This window comes from Ovis aries, chromosome 2 (assembly GCF_016772045.2).
Source record: "Ovis aries strain OAR_USU_Benz2616 breed Rambouillet chromosome 2, ARS-UI_Ramb_v3.0, whole genome shotgun sequence".
Taxonomy (NCBI): domain Eukaryota; kingdom Metazoa; phylum Chordata; class Mammalia; order Artiodactyla; family Bovidae; genus Ovis; species Ovis aries.
Genome location: NC_056055.1, coordinates 2643033 through 2660678, shown reverse-complemented (window position 1 = coordinate 2660678; position 17646 = coordinate 2643033). Strand labels below are relative to the sequence as shown.

Sequence of the window (17646 nt, the reverse complement as noted above, 5' to 3'; positions counted from 1 at the left end):
GTGGGCGCTCAGTAAACGGGAGTTCTCATCCTTTCACGGTTGCTTAAAAATGGACCCGCAGTCTGTGCAGAATCGAGAGCCATCTCATCCTCCTGTACCGTTGCCACAATGTCACGCTGCTGACACCAGGGTACACGGGTCTGAATCTGGCATTTCGGTCCAAGTCCTGGCTTCCGGCCCTCGCGTGGCCTTGGGTGAGTGGTTTTTACCCCTCAGAGCCTGGGTTTCCTCTGTAAAAGAGGGATGATCCTAATCCCACCTCCTCGTGGGGTTTTCTACGCAAGTTTCACGCCTGTGAGGGCTCAGTCAGTCAGCCAGGCACTCCGTCACTGTCTGGGATTCTTGTTCCTGTTATTACTAGACTGGGACCCCACAGGATACAAAGTGAGTGGTTTCCCAGACGCTGGCACCCTCAGAGCAGCCCTGCGGAGTTTCACCTCCACGCAGAAGAGGAAACTGAGGCTCAGCAGGCCTCTGGTCTGGAGGTCAGTAGGGAGCAGGGGCCTGTGAGGGGTGGTGCGGGGCCTGTCTGCTCTCCTGGGGTACAGCTTCGGGAAGGCAGAGGACGTCTCTCTCTCCCGCTGCCCGGGCGGGCCCAGCATCCCACCCTCTGGCTCCTGCACACACCATCTCCTCCAGACCCAGAGGGCAGATCCTCTCCTGAGACTTCCCAGGCAGGCAGAGAAGGGTCCAGGAGCCCCACAGTCACGTGGCCTTGCGTGACCTCCTCTTCTTGGGGCCTTGGTTTCTCCATCTGAGTGTGACTCACACCGGAAGAGTGAATCCTGACCCCACCACTGACCCGGATGGGGCTTGAACATATCACTTCCCTCTTCTTAGCTTCCGGGTCTCTGCCTACAAACAGGAGGCAACGGATGGGTGTGATAGGGGGTGTTAAGTGAAAAAACGAGAGTAAAGCTGTAATGAGTATGATTTATTTTTATTTTTATTTATTTTTTATTTTTTTAAAATTTATTGGAGAAATATTCAGTTTTCAAAATTGTTTCTTTTTTTTTAATTCTTTTTTTTTAGTTTTTATTTTTAAATTTTAAAATCTTTAATTCTTACATGCGTTCCCAAACATGAACCCCCAAACACATTTTTTTTTAAGTCTGTGTGTGTGTGTGTCTGTGTACGTACTGTTTCAAAACGACAAAGAATATTTACTAAAGTGTTCCCAGTAGCTCTCTCAGGACACGGGGCTCATGACTGGTTTTTTTTTTTTTTTTACTTCCTTTTGTACATCACTTTTGTAGCTATCCAGTGTTTCTACCAGAGGGCATGTCTCTTCCCATTAGAAATGGACAATTAAAGGCAGACATAACAGCTGCCCCTATGGCTCAGGGTGGTCCGGGATGCCCTGCAGACACCACTGAGCTGGCCTGTGAGTGCCCACTGAGAGTGGAGTCCCCACGGTTGTGCTCACGGGCCCCTCCTCACGGGCACCGTGGGGGTGACAGGGTGGTTCCCACAGGCTGGCCCTCAGGCTGGGAGCAGAGGGACCCATCTCCTCCCAAGGCCCCCCGTGAAGATGTGACCTCATCTTGGCTGAAGACACAGAAGGAACGGAAATTCCTCGTCAGTCTAGAAGAAGGAGAGCAATTAGAAGCCAAAGGCCCGGCTCCTAACTCCACGCCTCCCTCGCTCCCACCTGACCTTGGGGAGGGCACCTGGTCTCCCCGGCCTCAGTTTCCCAGTTTCTAAATGGACGCTCAGCTCTGCCTGCCTCACAGGGTGTGTGAAGGGCCAATGAAACAGTGGTTTTGCTTGAGTCTTGCCTCCCCTCCCCCCGAACTACCCGTAAATGGTAGGACCTCAGGTGTACGGCGCACTTAACATAGGGCTTTGGTGGAAGATAAATCAAGGTTTAAAATCATCATCTCACCCTGCTGTGGACAGCCTGAGGGTCACACACAGGTGATTCGAGGCCCTCCCACCCAGCGCTGACAATGTCAGGCAGCTGGGGCCGCCTTGGGTGCCTTCTGCACTCCAGCCCATCCCACCTTCTTGCCTTTTCCTCCGTGGTTCTGCCTTCCACACGTTACCTGAAGGCAAGACAGCATCCCATCTCTGGGCGTTTGCTCTTCCCCACAGCCCTATCCTCTGCATCTCCAGATATGTAAAGGCTGAGTTTATATGCCACCTCTTCCAGGAAGCCCTCCCTGCTTCAACCAATGGGTCTGGACTTCCCACACTTTCTCTGAGCTTCTCTTATGTATCACTTTCAATGATCTACTTATGGACCTGTTTTGCCCACTGAGCTAAGAGTTCCGTGAAGATAGAGAGCATTGCTTATCTTTCCCCACCCCCTAGGGTCCAGCACAGTAGGTCTCAATAAAGCTTGGCCGACGATTATACAGAGTGAAAAGTAAGCCAGAAAGAAAAACACCAATACAGTATACTAACACATATATATGGAATTTAGAAAGATGGCAATAATGACCCTGTATGCGAGACAGCAAGAGACACAGATGTATAGAACAGACTTTTGGACTCTGTGGGAGAGGGAGAGGGTGGGATGATTTGGGAGAATGGCACTGAAACATGTATACTATCATGTAAGAAACAAATCACCAGTCTAGGTTTGATACAGGATACAGGATGCTTGGGTCTGGTGCACTGGGATGACCCAGAGAGATGATATGGGGAGGGTGGTGGGAGGGGGGTTCAGGATTGGGAACTCATGTACACCCGTGGCGGATTCATGTCAATGTATGGCAAAACCAATATAGTATTGTTAAGTAAAAAAATAAAAAGATAATAAATAAAAATAAATTTGAAAGATTAAAAAAAAAAAGCTTGACCGAAAGAATGGCTGCAGCTCACACTGTTTGAAGAGAGTGTGTCTCCTCCCATCAGACACAAGTGGTGAAAGGGACAGAGTGATAGTGTCTCTGGGAGTGCTTCTCCCACAAAGCCCTTATTAGCTCAGCGAGTAGGGATGGTTGTTCCTTTGCCAGGACACCAGCTTTGAGACAAATGTCTCCATCACTCATCTCTGGTTTCCACACACATCAAGGAAGCAAGTCAGCCTCATGACAGGTTGTCAGCAGTGGGGATGGGAAAAAGAAGTCCTGACGTGTTGGTAGCCTGTCTTGTTTGGCGAGATGCCACTACCCTGCAAAGCACTGCTACTGCTGCTGCTCAGTCGCTTCAGTCGTGTCCGACTCTGTGCGACCCCATAGACGGCAGCCCACCAGGCTCCCCCATCCCTGGGATTCTGCAGGCAAGAACACTGGAGCGGGTTGCCATTTCCTTCTCCAATGCATGAAAGTGAAAAGTGAAAGGGAAGAAGTCGCTCAGTCGTGTCTGACTCCTAGCCACCCCATGGACTGCAGCCCACCAGGCTCAAGCACTAGAGCATCGTATCTCAGCCTTGTGAAAGCCCTGTGGGGGGGCGGGGGGGGGAGGGCAGGGCCAGGCAGGGTGCTTCTCTGCATTTGTAAGTGAAGAGGCTGAGGCAAGATGGGATACCAGGTCTGCCCTGGGGGCTGTGCTCTTGGTTTTCTGATACACTGAGCCCATTGGGCCATGCTGCCCCCTCACCTCCCAGGGAGGGCCAGCTCAGAAATGCCGGGCTGGAGAGGACAGGCAGGGCTGCTAACCCATTTCACAGATGAGAACACTGAGGGTCTGAGGAGTGACTCAGCCTCAGCAGGTACAGGAGGAGTAAGCTGCAGAGAAGGCTGGAGGGGAAAAGATGAGGGGGCTGCTCTGGAGCTCTGCATGGCAACATGAAACCTCAGGGCTCTGGGAGGATGGGCCAGTGCCGGGGTCCAGCCCCGGTGGATCCAGGGAAATTCGAAGGGTGAATGGCGGAGGTAAGAAAAGCTCATTTATTTAGAAATATAAGATTAGATTAGGAAGAAAGTGTTCAGTTCAGTTCAGTCGCTCAGTCTGACTCTTTGTGACCCCATGAATTGCAGCACACCAGGCCTCCCTGTCCATTACCAACTCCTGGAGTTCACTCAGACTCGCATCCATCGAGTCCGTGATGCCATCCAGCCATCTCATCCTCAGTTGTCCCCTTCTCCTCCTGCCCCCAATCCCTCCCAGCATCAGGGTCTTTTCCAATGAGTCAACTCTTCGCATGAGGTGGCCAAAGTACTGGAGTTTCAGCTTTAGCATCATTCCTTCCAAAGAAATCCCAGGGTTGTAGGAAAATTTAGTGGAGAAAAGAGGCTGAATAACTTGGTTTACATGGAGAACTAATAAAGCTTCAGGACAAGAAGTTTGCACCGTCTACGTTAGGCCACGGGCGCCCGTTTGAATATCGGAGAGTGCCCTGCCTTGGGCTCTCTCCCTCACGGAACCTAAAAGCCGGGGCAAGTAAGTAGACATAGCGAGCCTCCACGCCCCTGATGGGAATCAGCCAGAAAACAGAGCAAAGAGGAGACACGGGGGAAACCAGTCCAGCGACTGGCCCAGCCTCTATTGTTGCAAAGGCTTTTTATACCTTTTTTTGTACATAGACATCAATGGATAATATAAAATTATGCAGCATCAGCAGCCCTGACTCTTATTAAAACCGAGCTTTCTCTCTGCATGCCTAGTTGTATACACAAGTCTTAGGTGGCGGCAGAGGAGTTCCCTTTTCCTTTTGTGGTGAATCAGGTGTCTGGGGGACTGTGACATGATGAATCAGCCTGTCCGGGATCCAATTTGGCGAATCTGTGTCCTGTGGAAAAAATGTAAACACCTCCTCGACCACCAGTTAATATTAGGTTGGGACCTTTTTATTGTCTGGAGAGGAGGTCTTTCCACTCTACCAACGGCTTTACATTTTATTGTTCCAGACGAATCAGCATTTAATGTATTACAAAGAGAGCATGTTGTAAAATCTGATGGGGGAAAACTATACTTAAATTCTCCTTTTTTAATTTTTGAATTAACAAAGCATGTAAGGGTAAATGATGCAAGATTCGACCACAATAATTTCCTATAGCAATCTGCCAATCATCATCAAACATTTGAAAAGCATCAAGTTGTTCTCTGTTATATGGAATTACAATTTTTGATGGTTCTTACCAAACAATTTAATAAATCAATATTCTTGAATTAATCTTTATAATTAACATATTAATTAATATATATTGCAGCAATACAACATGCACACAACTAATACCAACCAACACAAACCAATGCACTGTAATAACGTATGTCACACACACACAATATAATTATACAGTATATATAACACGTTATCACAGCATGCCAATCTACACCAATTAATATCAGCCACATACATACTATATTACTGCAATATATACATTATGTATATATAATTATACAGTATATATTCAATATGTATATATATAGTATACATATTAATTTGTATACGAATTAATCAAGTATAGTTCTATGAATGGAATTAGGTATACCCCCTTTTTTTTTGCACTGTGTAATCCCTTCACATTTCTGCATATTAGTGCTTTACCAACACTACAACCATAAAGAGCAGAATTCCAAGTACTGTACTTTTTAGTCTGGGGAGATCACAGTCTACAGACTCATTTACTTATATTAGACAAGATTAACCCATTCAACTTATTGCAGTTTTTAAATGCATATATAATACAGAAATTGATGCAATTAAACAAAATCTTCAGGATCTTTTTTTTTTTTTAATTCTTAGATTGTAATTTTTTTTTCTGCAGGCTTAATTACCAGTCCCCATGATCACCAGTGGTTATGGCTCAATTTAACTACACCAATTTTTCCACCTTTCCTTAAAGATAACATAAGTGAAAATTACAATTTCTTATCAAAAGGTTTAGGGTTTTCCGAATTTTAAATATTTGCTCTGCCTCCTCCCCTCACCTTAAGACATTTCAAATAAACTAAAAATAACCACATCTCACCTGCAACATTCCTTAGTAATCATTTGATGTATAAAATTTTAACTATGCCCCCCGTTATTTTAAGACACGAAAATGGCTGCCTACCAATCTGTCTTGTCACAAGTCAGAAATACTACATTTAAGAATTAACGTGAGGGTTTCAGGTTCCTTCCAGTTTAGACACTTATACCTTTGTGCTTGTCGCTTCCGGACGTTACTGTAACATTGGCATTTGTATAACCCATGTTTATGTACCTTATATGTGACCCTTTAAGACACTAGTAGGTATACCTTTATTATATTTTATTTATACCCACTCAGGCAAACTGTAATTAGGCAAATATATTTATATTATGTATTTATATCAATATATGAAGTATTGTTAATTGTACCACCTATTGAGAACTAAGAAATTGACAAATCCCTTTTCCAAGCAACTCCTATTTGAAACAGCACATCCCTCCCCAATAGGGTAAAGGGGACCAAAGGAACTACACAGAGTTAGGAAAGTTTCACAGGTGTCCTCAAACTGCCACGCTAACATTTTTGAACTTTTAACTACTGCAGGGGCTTGAGGGCAAATGAAACAAAATTTGACCCCTGAAATCTATCAGGACAACTTGCCAATTATTACTACTTTGTGAAAGACTTGCAGTTGATCCTCATTGAATGGAATTACTACATTTGTTACTTCTTTTCCAGACAGTTCCACACTTCTTTCTCTTCCTTTTAAAATTTATTGTGCCACCAAGCTGGGATAAGATAAAACTATTTTTCTTGGGGTCACTGGCAATTGGAACCAATGGGCCTTCTTGTCACAAGCATCCTGATTTGTGGCGAATAATTTAATCTCCTCTTTTGGCAATATTAATCCTAATTAACTGATCATTAAAGCCTCGTCCACTTTAACAAAAGCCAACTCTGTTTCACTAGGCAACTTTTTCCTAAAACTGGGATTAGGATTGTTTTTTAAGCCATCAAACAAAAGGCCTTAAATCTGCAGTAGTCAGTTTTAAATGTGGGCATATCCAATTAATATCCCCTAATAATTTCTGGAAATCATTTAAAGTGAGTAAACAATCTCTCTGCAGCTTTAAAGGGACATTATCAGTTTTCAAAACTTTTGGCAGACCTAAATATGAGAAGCAAGTAAAGAGCTGTTACACAACATCTTTATAAGCTTTTCCAATGATCCTTTTGTAGCCTAAATCTGGTCTATAGCTCCTCAGGTGACCAGTAACCATCTAATCTTTGTTTGAATACCTCCAGCAACGGGGAACTCACTACTTGCCAAGGTAAACTCTCTCTCACCTCGTCCTCTACAGCATTCCCATCCTCATACCACTTTCTCTAATCCCACCAACTCATTTTTCAGTAGTGTGTGTTGGCCAGGAGCTGGGCCAATCTTTCCCAGCAATGCAAGAAACGTCCTGCCTCTTGTCTAACAGCCCTGACATTTTATTTCTTTGAATTAAAAATCTTTTAAAGGCCTAGAAGCTGTAATTTTTTGCACCCAAAAGCTAGATCACTAGATCTAAATCCTCTGGGGCCCCTAGCTTGAGAAGTCAAGGCTTTTCCTGTCTGATAATAAGGTGAGAGCAAAAGCTGTGTTATTCCTTAACCTTTATTAATTTGCACAGTTTTAGTAGGTGGCGAGATCAAAACTTTAATTTCCTTAGCATAATCAGAATCTACTACACCAGACATCACCGAAATTCCTTGAAAAGAAAGCGAGCTACACCCCAGCACAAGTCTTACAATGTCCTCAGGCAAGGGGCCAGCCACTCCCATTGGAATCGGAGTAACCGGCACATCAGGGGTTAATATTGTTGCCCTGGTGGAGCTGAGGTCTAGTCCTAAGCTTCTGCTGCTGCTGCTAAGTCGCTTCAGTCGTGTCCGACTCTGTGCGACCCCATAGACGGAAGCCCACCAGGCTCCGCCGTCCCTGGGATTCTCCAGGCAAGAACACTAGAGTGGGTTGCCATTTTCTTCTCCAATCCATTAAAGTGAAAATTAAAAGTGAAGTCGCTCAGTTGTGTCCGACTCCTAGCGACCCCATGGACTGCAGCCTACCAGGCTCCTCTATCCATGGGATTTTCCAGGCAAGAGTACTGGAGTGGAGTGCCATTGCCTTCTACCTGGGGTTAATTGGCGCGGCTTTTCATCTCTGTTTAGCAGGACATTGCCAGCAAAAACGTTCCATTTGGCCACAAGAGAAACATTTTGTATTTGTAAAATCCTTTTTATTACGATTATTTTTCTTTCTTTTTCTCTTTTTTGTATTTCTTTCTCTCTTTTTTTTTTTTTTTGCTTGGGTGAGGCCCTCCTGAAGGGATTTTCTGCAAGGAGCAAGCTCTGTTTTAAAAGCTCCTTTGTTTTTTAAAATTCTGCCTATCTTTTTCAACCTTAGGCAATGTTCTGGGAGGCTTTGGATGTAAAGTGGAGAGTTCTTAAGCCCCGGGGAGGCGCAAGCAGAGATTGCGGTGGTCGCCTTAAATCTGATAAATTTTTAAAGGTTTTAGATTTTTAAAGGTTTGTGTAGAGGGGGAGGGGGCTTGACAGGGCACCCGGCCGCAGCATCCTGTAAGCTCTCTCTTTCCTCGGGAGATAGAACATAGTCTCCCTCTTTTTGTTAGCCAATGGCAGAAAAATATGATCTGCGTAGAAGGTGGAGACCCACTACCATCCACCGCTATAGCCTCTCCCATAGTCTATCTAACAGCCTCATGACGGGGGTCCAGAACCTTTCTAATCATATTCCACAGAGCAAAAGCATCTACAGGAACTTTTTCTGGCTCATGTAAAGTATAATAAGTTTTTAGCTGTTTTCATACCTTCACCCAAGTATCCAAATTAACAGTGTCCTTTTCTGGAAACCAAGGACATTGCTTATACCAATTTTAAAAGAAATTGAACAGTAGCCTTTTTAACTTTAATTTCTCTTTTGTTTAACAGTTGCAAAATTACTTCTATAAAGAGTTGTTGTTCTTTTGACTCATTGTTACCCGTGTCAGAAAATTAAGATTTATAGAAAAGTCTGCCTTGTCAAGGTTTTACCTTAGCCAAGGGGGGTTTCTTTCAACCCGTCGGTTTCTTTCAACCCAAAACTTCCCACCCTTCTTTCCCTACCTGTCTTATGCAGGGGGGTCCGCGACACCCTGAGTGGGGTCCTAGCCGTCCCGAAAACTGCACACTGGGGGAGACCTACCTTCGAATAGCCTGTTCCAGGCGCCACTTGCCGGGGTCCAGCCCCGGTGGATCCAGGGAAATTCGAAGGGTGAACGGCGTAGGCGAGGAAAGCTTATTTATTTAGAAATATAAGATTAGGTTAGGAAGAAATAGTGTAGTAGGAAAATTTAGTGGAGAAAAGAGGCTGAATAACTTGGTTTATGTGAAGAACTAATAAAACTTCAGGACAAGAAGTTTGCACCATCTACGTTAGGCCACTGGCGCCTGTTTGAATATCGGAGAGTGCCCCGCCTTGGACTCCCTCTCACGTGGAACCTAAAAGCCGGGGCAAGTAAGTAGACATGGCGAGCCTCCACGCCCCTGATGGGAATTCAGCCAGAAAACAGAGCAAAGAGGAGACACGGGGGAACCAGTCCAGCAACTGGCCCAGCCTCTATTGTTGTAAAGGCCTTTTATACCTCTTTTTGTACATAGACATCAATGGATAATATAAAATCATGCAGCATCAGCAGCCCTGACTTATCAAAACCAGGCTTTCTTTCTGCATACCTAGTTGTATACACAAGTCTTAGGTGATTTATGTCATCTTCTGGCCAGAGGGCCAATTAACATTTTACGGCCCTTTTCTGATAAGGGTTTGTCAACCAGAAGACATATTTGTGTTGAAAATGTTGTTCTTCCCAAAGTCTGGTGCCACTCTCAGAAAGCACTAAATAAAGTTACATTCTTACACAGCAAAGGTACAGCAATTTACAACAAGTGAAAGGAGTACAGTGATTTATAACAAAAGAAAAGTAATTAACTCAAAAGTCTAGTGTTGCTAACATCAAAACTATATTCCTTTTTCTATATCCCAATTACCTTGATTAATATCCTTCAGGTGTTAAAAGATAAAGAATATGGAGGCCTGGCAGCAGTCATTGACTCAACAGTGAAAACCCATCACCAATATGATTTTTAGCTCTTTAGAAAAGGCTCTGTATCTTTAAGATGCTTTAAGCTTTGTGCCTCTTGTGGTTGGGGGGCTGGAAACAATTCACAAATTGTAAAAAGTCTGGGGGAACCTGTCAGGCAAGTTAGAGAGCCATCAAAGGGGTTTCAGCTGATGCAGGAGACTGAAGCCCTGAATTAACTTTTTTCCAGAGAATGTCAGAAGAGTGAAAAGCACAGTAATAAAGCAGGCAGACTCTGGTTTTTGGGGGGTAGATGTTCAGGAAAACTCAGGGGGAACCCCTGAAGCCAGATCATGCCTTTGCGTTTTGTCGGGCTTCCTTCCTCATGAGCTTTGCCATGGGTGGGATTCCTCACGCTGGCTTCCAGCAGGCCAGGGTCCTGCAGCAGGTTGCATAGTGACCTCCAAGGTGAGAAGACAAGTGAGCCTCAGCCTGGCCAGGCAGGCAGCGGTGCCCCCGCTTCTTGCCAGCCTCTCCTGTGTAGCATCTCCTCTGAGGTCAGCGAACTTGGTGAGTGAGGCAGGCAGGGCAGTTCCCCCGTTACAGACAGAGGACCAAGGAGAAGCAGCTTGGGTGCCGCCTGCAAAACTAGCCGGTCCACCCAGAGCTCAAAAGTTACCGCCAACTCCCACAACCCTTCATGAAAACTGCAAAAGAGATTAAAGAACAGTTCTTTCTTTGGTTTTATACACACAAAAGGACAGCGTCTGCAGGTGGCTCAGAGGTCCTGACCCATCAACTAGAGATGTGGTTACCTGGGTTCAGCAGGTGACATGGGCTTCTGGACGTGGCCGAGGGTGGGGCCCCCAGGCAGGCAGCCCAGCAAGTGTGGGTTCCTCTCCTTCTCCACACTCCTACCGGCTGCTCCTGGGAGCTCAGAGCCCCAGTTTCACCTGGAGGAGGCGGAGGGGCCCGTGGCTGGGGGAGGCGCAGGACACAGGGCCTGCACGTGGCTCTGCATAGAGGGGAAGCCGACTGCCAGGCCCAGTGGGGGCTGTGCAATGCAGGTAGCTTGCCTATCTCGAGGTGCTGAAGGTGAATCAGGCCACTGGAGGGCACGGGGCTCCTGAACGCTGCAGCCCGTGGCCTCAGCTGGCCCAGGGGGCTGAGAGGTAGAGACTTTCTGGGCTTGGAAGGAACCTCAAAGGTCTTTAACTCCACCCCTTGTTTGATACCCTCCCCAAAGTGTAGCCCTCTGTGGTTGCTTGTTCACCTCCAGGGCCGGGGAACTCAGTCCAGCCTGGGACAGACTGAATTACACTGGGCTCCATCCCTTCCATCCCTGGTTCCAGTTCTGACCCCCGAGCAGGAAGAGAGCGAGCACGGTCTCCGCGGTGACCTGCAGAGGCCTCCCCATCCCTGGAGCCCTTGGCTGAGCATCCATGCCCCAGCCTGGTCCCCATACCCTCCTGCTCTGGCCCAGAGTGCATCCCCACGCTCAGGGCTGGGGTGGCCCTCTGGCCTCCAGTTCTGCGTGGTGAGTGCTGAGGGATCAGTCCTGCACCACCTCCCTCTGGACCTTCCGCCTTCATGGGTCGGCCCCAAGGTCCCGCCGCTAAGTTGACGGCACGTCCTGGCCAATTTGTCAGCCGGGCTCAGGTGATGCCAGCCCCGGCCCATCATCGTGCCCTGGGGTCCTGGGCACAGGGGGCCGGGACCTCGGGCTTCGTGTTGAACCCTCTTCTGAGCTGGTCTCCCCGAGGCCTCGGGCGCGGATGGCTCGGCCCGCCAGCCCTAAGTGTTTGTCTCCACGACGCACTTGAGGAACATGGTGTCGTCCTTCACGTAGGCGTGCTTGGGCGACTGCAGCTTGTTGAGGGGGAAGAAGAGCGGGCAGCCGCTGGCCACGTTGGTCTCGCTCTGGGGCCGCTGGAAGGAAGCGGAGTTCAGGTCGGGCCGGAAGGCGTCGATGGCGTGTTCACGGTTGTTCTGGTCCAGCAGCATGAAGGTGACCTGCTGGGCAGTGTGCTAGGAGGTCAGGCCCGGGTCTGACCCATGCCGTCCCTCTGATGCTGAGCTCACGCTGCTGTTGCTTTTGTTTAGTTCCTCCGGACTCTTGCAACCCCGTGGATGGTGGCCAGCCAGGCTCCTCTGTCCACGGGATTTTCTGGGCCAGAATACTGGAGTGGGTAGCCATTCCCTTCTCCAGGGCATCTTCCCCACCCAGGAATCGAACCCATACCTCCTGCACTGAAGGTGGGTTCTTTACCACCGTGCCACCGGGAAAGCCTGAGCTCACACTGAGCAGAAGCTAAAGAAAGAAATAAGAGCCACACGTGGCACATGGTGAGAGCTGGAAAGCAGAAACACCAGGTACTGTGAGCAGGCTCCAGGGGAGTTCTATGATTAGGACTGAGACATTCTATCTGACAGGAGGGGGCAACTCAGATGCCACTGTCAACTGTGGTTGGCTGGTAGGGGCTAAAGGCGAGACTGAGTCCTGACAAGAAGCTGGACCCCTTAAGCCAAGATGCCTCTTTCTGCCCAGAGAGGTTGACCCTTCAGCCGCAGCTGGATCCTCTGGGACAAGGCAGAGGGGTAAGAGCAGCCAGGCCTTCCGCTGAGCAGATGTCAATCACATCCTGAAACACAAACCCAGCTTCTGCTCTGCACAGGGGCCCTGTGTGTCCCCAGGAAGCCAGTGATCTCGAAGTGATATATATTCTCCCCTCCGGCCCACACCCCTGAAATCCCCGTCACCTCCGCCACAATGGTTCTCAAACTCGGCTGCACTTTAGAATTCCCTGGGAAGGTCTGAAAATTCCCAGTGCCCAGGGCTCACCATTCACGGTAGTGAGGCCCAGTCATTAGCATTTTTAAAACTCCCCCAGAACGTACGGGGAACCGGTTTCAACCTACTGACTCATACCCAGACCCCGTGGCACCCCGCCCCCACCCGTTTGCTCTCTCTCTCATCCCCCTTCACCCCAGCTGAGGTCTGGAGCCCACCCTCTGCCCTACCCTCTTGCTGCTGCTGCTCACCTGCGGGGCAATGCCTGCCCCACCTCCACCTCCGGCTGCCCTTTGAAACATTTTTAACAACCTTTATTTTTTAGAGCAGTTTTAGGTCCATGGCAAAACTGAATGGAAAATACAGAGATTTCAACTATCACCACACTGCCTCCTACACTGTCAACATCCCCCACCTGAGATGGGGGCTGCAACTGATGAACCTATGCTGAGACATCATGTTCACCCGAAGTCGCTGGTTCACTTCAAGGTTTGCGCCTGGCTTTGTACATTCTATAGGTCTGGAGAGGTGTGTAAGCACGGGAACCTATCATTGTCATATCAGAGTATCTAGTAGGGTAGTGTTAGTCGCGCAGTCGTGTCCAGCTCTTTGCAATCTCATGGACTGTAGCCCCCCAGGCTCCTCTGTCCATGGGAGTCTCCAGGCAAGAAGACTGGAGTGGGTTGCCATGCCCTTCTGCAGGGGATCTTCCCAACCCAGGGACTGAACCCGGGTCTCCTGCATTGCAGGCGGGCTCTTGACCATCTGAGCTCTAGGGAAGTCCCTCAGAGTGTTTACACTGCCCTAAATCCTCTGCGTCCCACCTACTCATCCCTCCTGTCTTCCATGAAACCCTGGCAACCTTTGATTTTCTCCCTGTCCTCACAGTTTGCAGCTTCCAGAATATCACATAATTGGAATCCCACAGTGTGCAGCTTCTCCAGACTGACTTCTTGCACTCAGTTAACATGCACTTAAGGTCCCCCCTCTGTGTCTTAGGCTCCCTAGCTTATTTCACTGGAGTGCTGAATAATACTCTATTGTCTACATGGACCACAGTTTATCCATGCATTCAGCTACTGAAGGACATCTTGGCTGCACCCGAGTTTTGGGAATTATGAATAAAGGTGCTGTCAATATCTGTGTGCAGGGTTTGGGGTAGACTTAAGTTTTCAACTCATTTGAGTAAATCCCAAGGAGTGTGATCTCTGGGTCGCATGGGAAGAGTATGTTCAGTTTTGCAAGAAACTGCCAAACCGTCATCCAAAGTGGCCGTCCCATTTCATATTCCCGCCAGCAATGCATGAGGGTCCCTGCTGCTCCCCATCCTTGCCAGCACTTGGTGCTGTCAGCGTTGCGGATTTGGGCCATTCTTAAAGGTATATGGTGGCATCTGCCTCTCTCCCTTTTTCTGAGAGTGCTGCTGCAGGCTAGACCTATAGTACCTCCTATAGAAAGTTTTCTTTATTCACCCCGCTGTGTGAACTCCATCCCTACATGTCTTCCAGGGTGGCTGGTCCAGGCATTTCAGCTCCTGGACTCATGCAAGCCTTGGCTACTAGAGGGGAAGTCAGGCTCTTGTTTCATAAGCGGGGAAACTGATAACACAGAGGGTGAAGGGCTCTCTGAGGTCATACAGGCAAGCTCATGGCTAAACCAGGAGCAGGCCCCAGGTCTCCCCCACCCAAGGAAGCCCCTCATTTCCCAGGCCCGTACCTTGTTCCTGAAAGGCCACGGCAGGAGGGCGTCGTACTCCCCTCTCATGATCACGATGAAGAGGGACAGGTGGGTCCTCTTCCCTGTCCCATCCCCATTCAGGTAGAGCCGCAGGCACAGCTTGTATCCATACTTGGCGGTGTAGAAAGCTGAAATGCGGAAGCCAGAGTCATAGCCAGGGCAGCCATCAAGTGCTAGGCTTTGCAGATGAGGAAACTGGGGCTGCCAGTTAGGCAGGCCCAGGTCGTGGCCCCAGACTGTGACATCTGGGATTGGAGCTGCTTCTCCACCATAGGGCATCAGGGGGCTTCCCCGGTGGCTCGGCGGTAAAGAATCTGCCTGCAAGGCCGGAGACGTGGCTTCAAACCCTGGGTCAGGAAGATCCCCTGGAGAAGGAAATGGCAACCCTCTCCAGCATTCTTGCCTGGGAAATCCCACAGACCGAGGAGCCTAGCGGGCTACCAGTCCATGGGGTCGCAAAAGAGCTGAACGTGACTTAGCGACTCAACAATAAACGAAAACACAGAGCCTTAAATCTTGGAGACCACCTGAACTGCTGGAGGTCAAGGGCCACCAGAATCGCAGACTGCCAGGCCCCAGGCCTGGAGCTTCTGACTCAGCAGTGCAGGGCAGGACTGAGAATTTACGTTTCTGCCAGGGGACAGAGGCGCTGCTGGCCCCACCACACTCCCGATTTAACTGACGTCAGGAGCCGGAGCCCAGCAAGGGGAAGTGGCCGGCCCTCAAAGTCACAGCGAGCTGGGGTCAGGGCCAGAGTGAGGGGCCCAGCCTCCTACGTCCCAACATGCAGCTCTTTCTGCGGCCCCAGACTAAGTGGCTGGGGTCTCCTGGCGGCTGGGAGGGAGTGGGGAGGCTCACAATCTGCCGGCCACCCTTGGCACAGGCCCCTGGGATGAATCACCCCCTGGTGATTAGGTACAGGGCCTGTGGGCTCTCGCCCTGGGCAGCTGAAGGAGCCATCTGGGTGTGGGTTCCAGCGGCTGTCCCCATGAGGGCCCATCTGGGAGGGGCAGAGTGGGGACAGCTCGTGCAGGGCAGGAAGGCGTGGAGCGGGGACAGGCTGACGGTCTGACTCATCTCTGCCCTCTGCTTTGGTAGAACGGAAGCCAGAGACACTGCTTGCTTTTTCCCTCTTTGGAAAGCAGCCAGGACAAAAAGCTTGCGTGTAGAGGGCAAGGCCACCCCACGAAGGAGCTACCCCGGTTCCTGAGGCAAGGTGCCTGGCTTGGGGGCCCACCTGCCCTGTGGGATGGGGCAGACTCCCATGCCCCCTCTTAATCCTCCCACTGTTGGCCTTGGGTGAGTCAGAGGAGCTGACACACAGGAAAGGCATGAGGCTGGAGCAGACTTGAGTGGGGGTTAAAACTGCCTTCAGCAGAAATCCTCCTTAACAACCCACCCGTCTTCCTTAGACACACACAGGGAGGCAAGGGGGAAAGCACAAGGTCTGAGCACAGACAGGCACAGCGTCACATAAGCAGGTCTCAGCCAAGGAAGAGAAACGTCGGCCGAGTAACTGCCTACTTTACACAAGATATTGGGCCAGGCGCGGGATCCCAGAAGTGAGTAAGAACTGCCCTGATTTACACAACACTCACTCACATGCTCCCCACAATTGCACACAGAGGCCTGTGGTTTTACCTAGATCTCCCCTTGTCTGATTTCAGATCACTGGGTCTCAGAGGGCTGGGGCACCTGTGAAAGCCATCCTCCACTTCCCTTGAGTCTGCACAGACTCAGGTTCACAGCGCACTCTCTTTCAAAACCAGCGTCCACACAAACGACTGAGATGACTTATTCCTAGTTGCAGAATGTAACTGATGTTCAGGGAGGCAGAAGGCCAGCCTAGTGCCAACAGCCCCTGCTCCACATGGTGGGGTGGGGAGGAGCCTACCACCTCCACGGGCCTGGCAGGGCCGGGCATCTGAACGGCCTCAGACCTAACTGTACGCAGCACGGTTGTCAGAGTGGACCACCCCCCACCCCCTGCTTGTCTCCTGGGCCCCGTGGGGAACGCCTCCCCTGCAGGTGCCTGTACCCCCAGCCCCCTGCTTGCCATCCCAGGAGGAGTTACCTGGGGAGAAGAGGCTGACAGTCCTGCCGCAGGCTGACTCATGGCACCGCCGGGTAACGTTGGTGATCTTCCACAGGAAGGTGCCATCGTAGGAGGCCTCCTCCATGAGGTGCAGGCTCTGCTCCAGCTTGCCCAAGGCCTGGTCCTTCTGGGCCAGGGTCTGCTGCAACTCCAGCACCTGGGGCGGGGAAGCCCATTTAGCCAGAGGCACCAAAACCCAGACTGAGGGTGAGGTAGGGATGGCGGGATGTATAGATAGATACAGCTGTTCCCCAAATGGCCTTCCTGACCTCGCCTCCCTCAGCCGCAGGCACCTCTCTGCATATGCTGGCCCTCCTGCCTGGAATTCCTCTCCCTCCCTTCTCCACTGGCCAACTCCTATTCATCCGTCAGGAACCCGGCTTACATAGCCCTTCCTCTGGAAAGTCTTCGACCACTGCCCTAGTTCAGCTGGCTTCCCTCTTTCTTCTCTGTTCTGACAAGCGTCTGAGATATACTTTTCTGCTTCTCCTACAGGATGGATGGTCTCCCCTGTCAGGGCTGGGGCCATGCTCACTTTACCTGTGGCCATGTGCCTACAGCACAGGAGACGCAGGTTTGGCCCTTGGGTTGGGAAGGTCCCCTGGAGAAGGGAGTGGCAACCTACTCCAGCATTCTTGTCCGGAGAATTCCAAGGACAGAGGTGCCTGGCGGGCCACAGTCCATGGGGCTCCAAGGAGCTGGACAGGACTGAGGGGACGCCAGATGACCTGCATGTTGCCGGGCACGCGAGAGTTGAGCCACAGAACTTGTGAAGGAGCTGAAGACGCGGCCACTGCCCTGGGGGGGAGCAGGCAGGCACCACCTTCCAACTAGGGCAAGCGTCGCATAACTAAAGCCTTTACTCTGTCACTCAAAGCCAGCGTCTGGCTCTTCTAGTAGGTTCCTCCATTGACATTTGAAAAAAATACAAATTTATTCTCAGGGATACTCAGGTAGGGAAGCCAGCAATGGAAGTGAGCATCCTTAAAGAAAACCAAATCCCTAATTTACAGATGAAAAAGTCACAGTCCCGTGACTTGCTCAGATCTACATAGCAAGTGAATGGTGGGCCTGGAACTAAAATCCAGGCCGAGCTCAACA

General features: G+C 49.8%; 1 protein-coding gene across 9 annotated transcripts in view; it reads right to left on the bottom strand.

The window, feature by feature from the left end:
• Positions 1-4720: 4720 nt before the first annotated feature.
• Positions 4721-17646, bottom strand: part of TRAF1 (TNF receptor associated factor 1) — a 28878-nt gene continuing 15952 nt past the window's right edge. For 7 of the 9 annotated variants that reach the window (XM_060408837.1, XM_060408840.1, XM_060408836.1 and 4 more), the window contains exons 6-8: positions 16525-16702; positions 14430-14815; positions 4721-11938 (exon numbers count right to left, since the gene is read on the bottom strand). In XM_060408837.1, the coding sequence (XP_060264820.1) occupies positions 11717-11938; positions 14430-14815; positions 16525-16702 (786 nt within the window). In that variant the 3' untranslated portion in view covers positions 4721-11716. The remainder of the gene's footprint in view (positions 11939-14429; positions 14816-16524; positions 16703-17646) is intronic. The other 2 variants (XM_060408843.1, XM_004003967.5) reach the window with 2 other exon arrangements.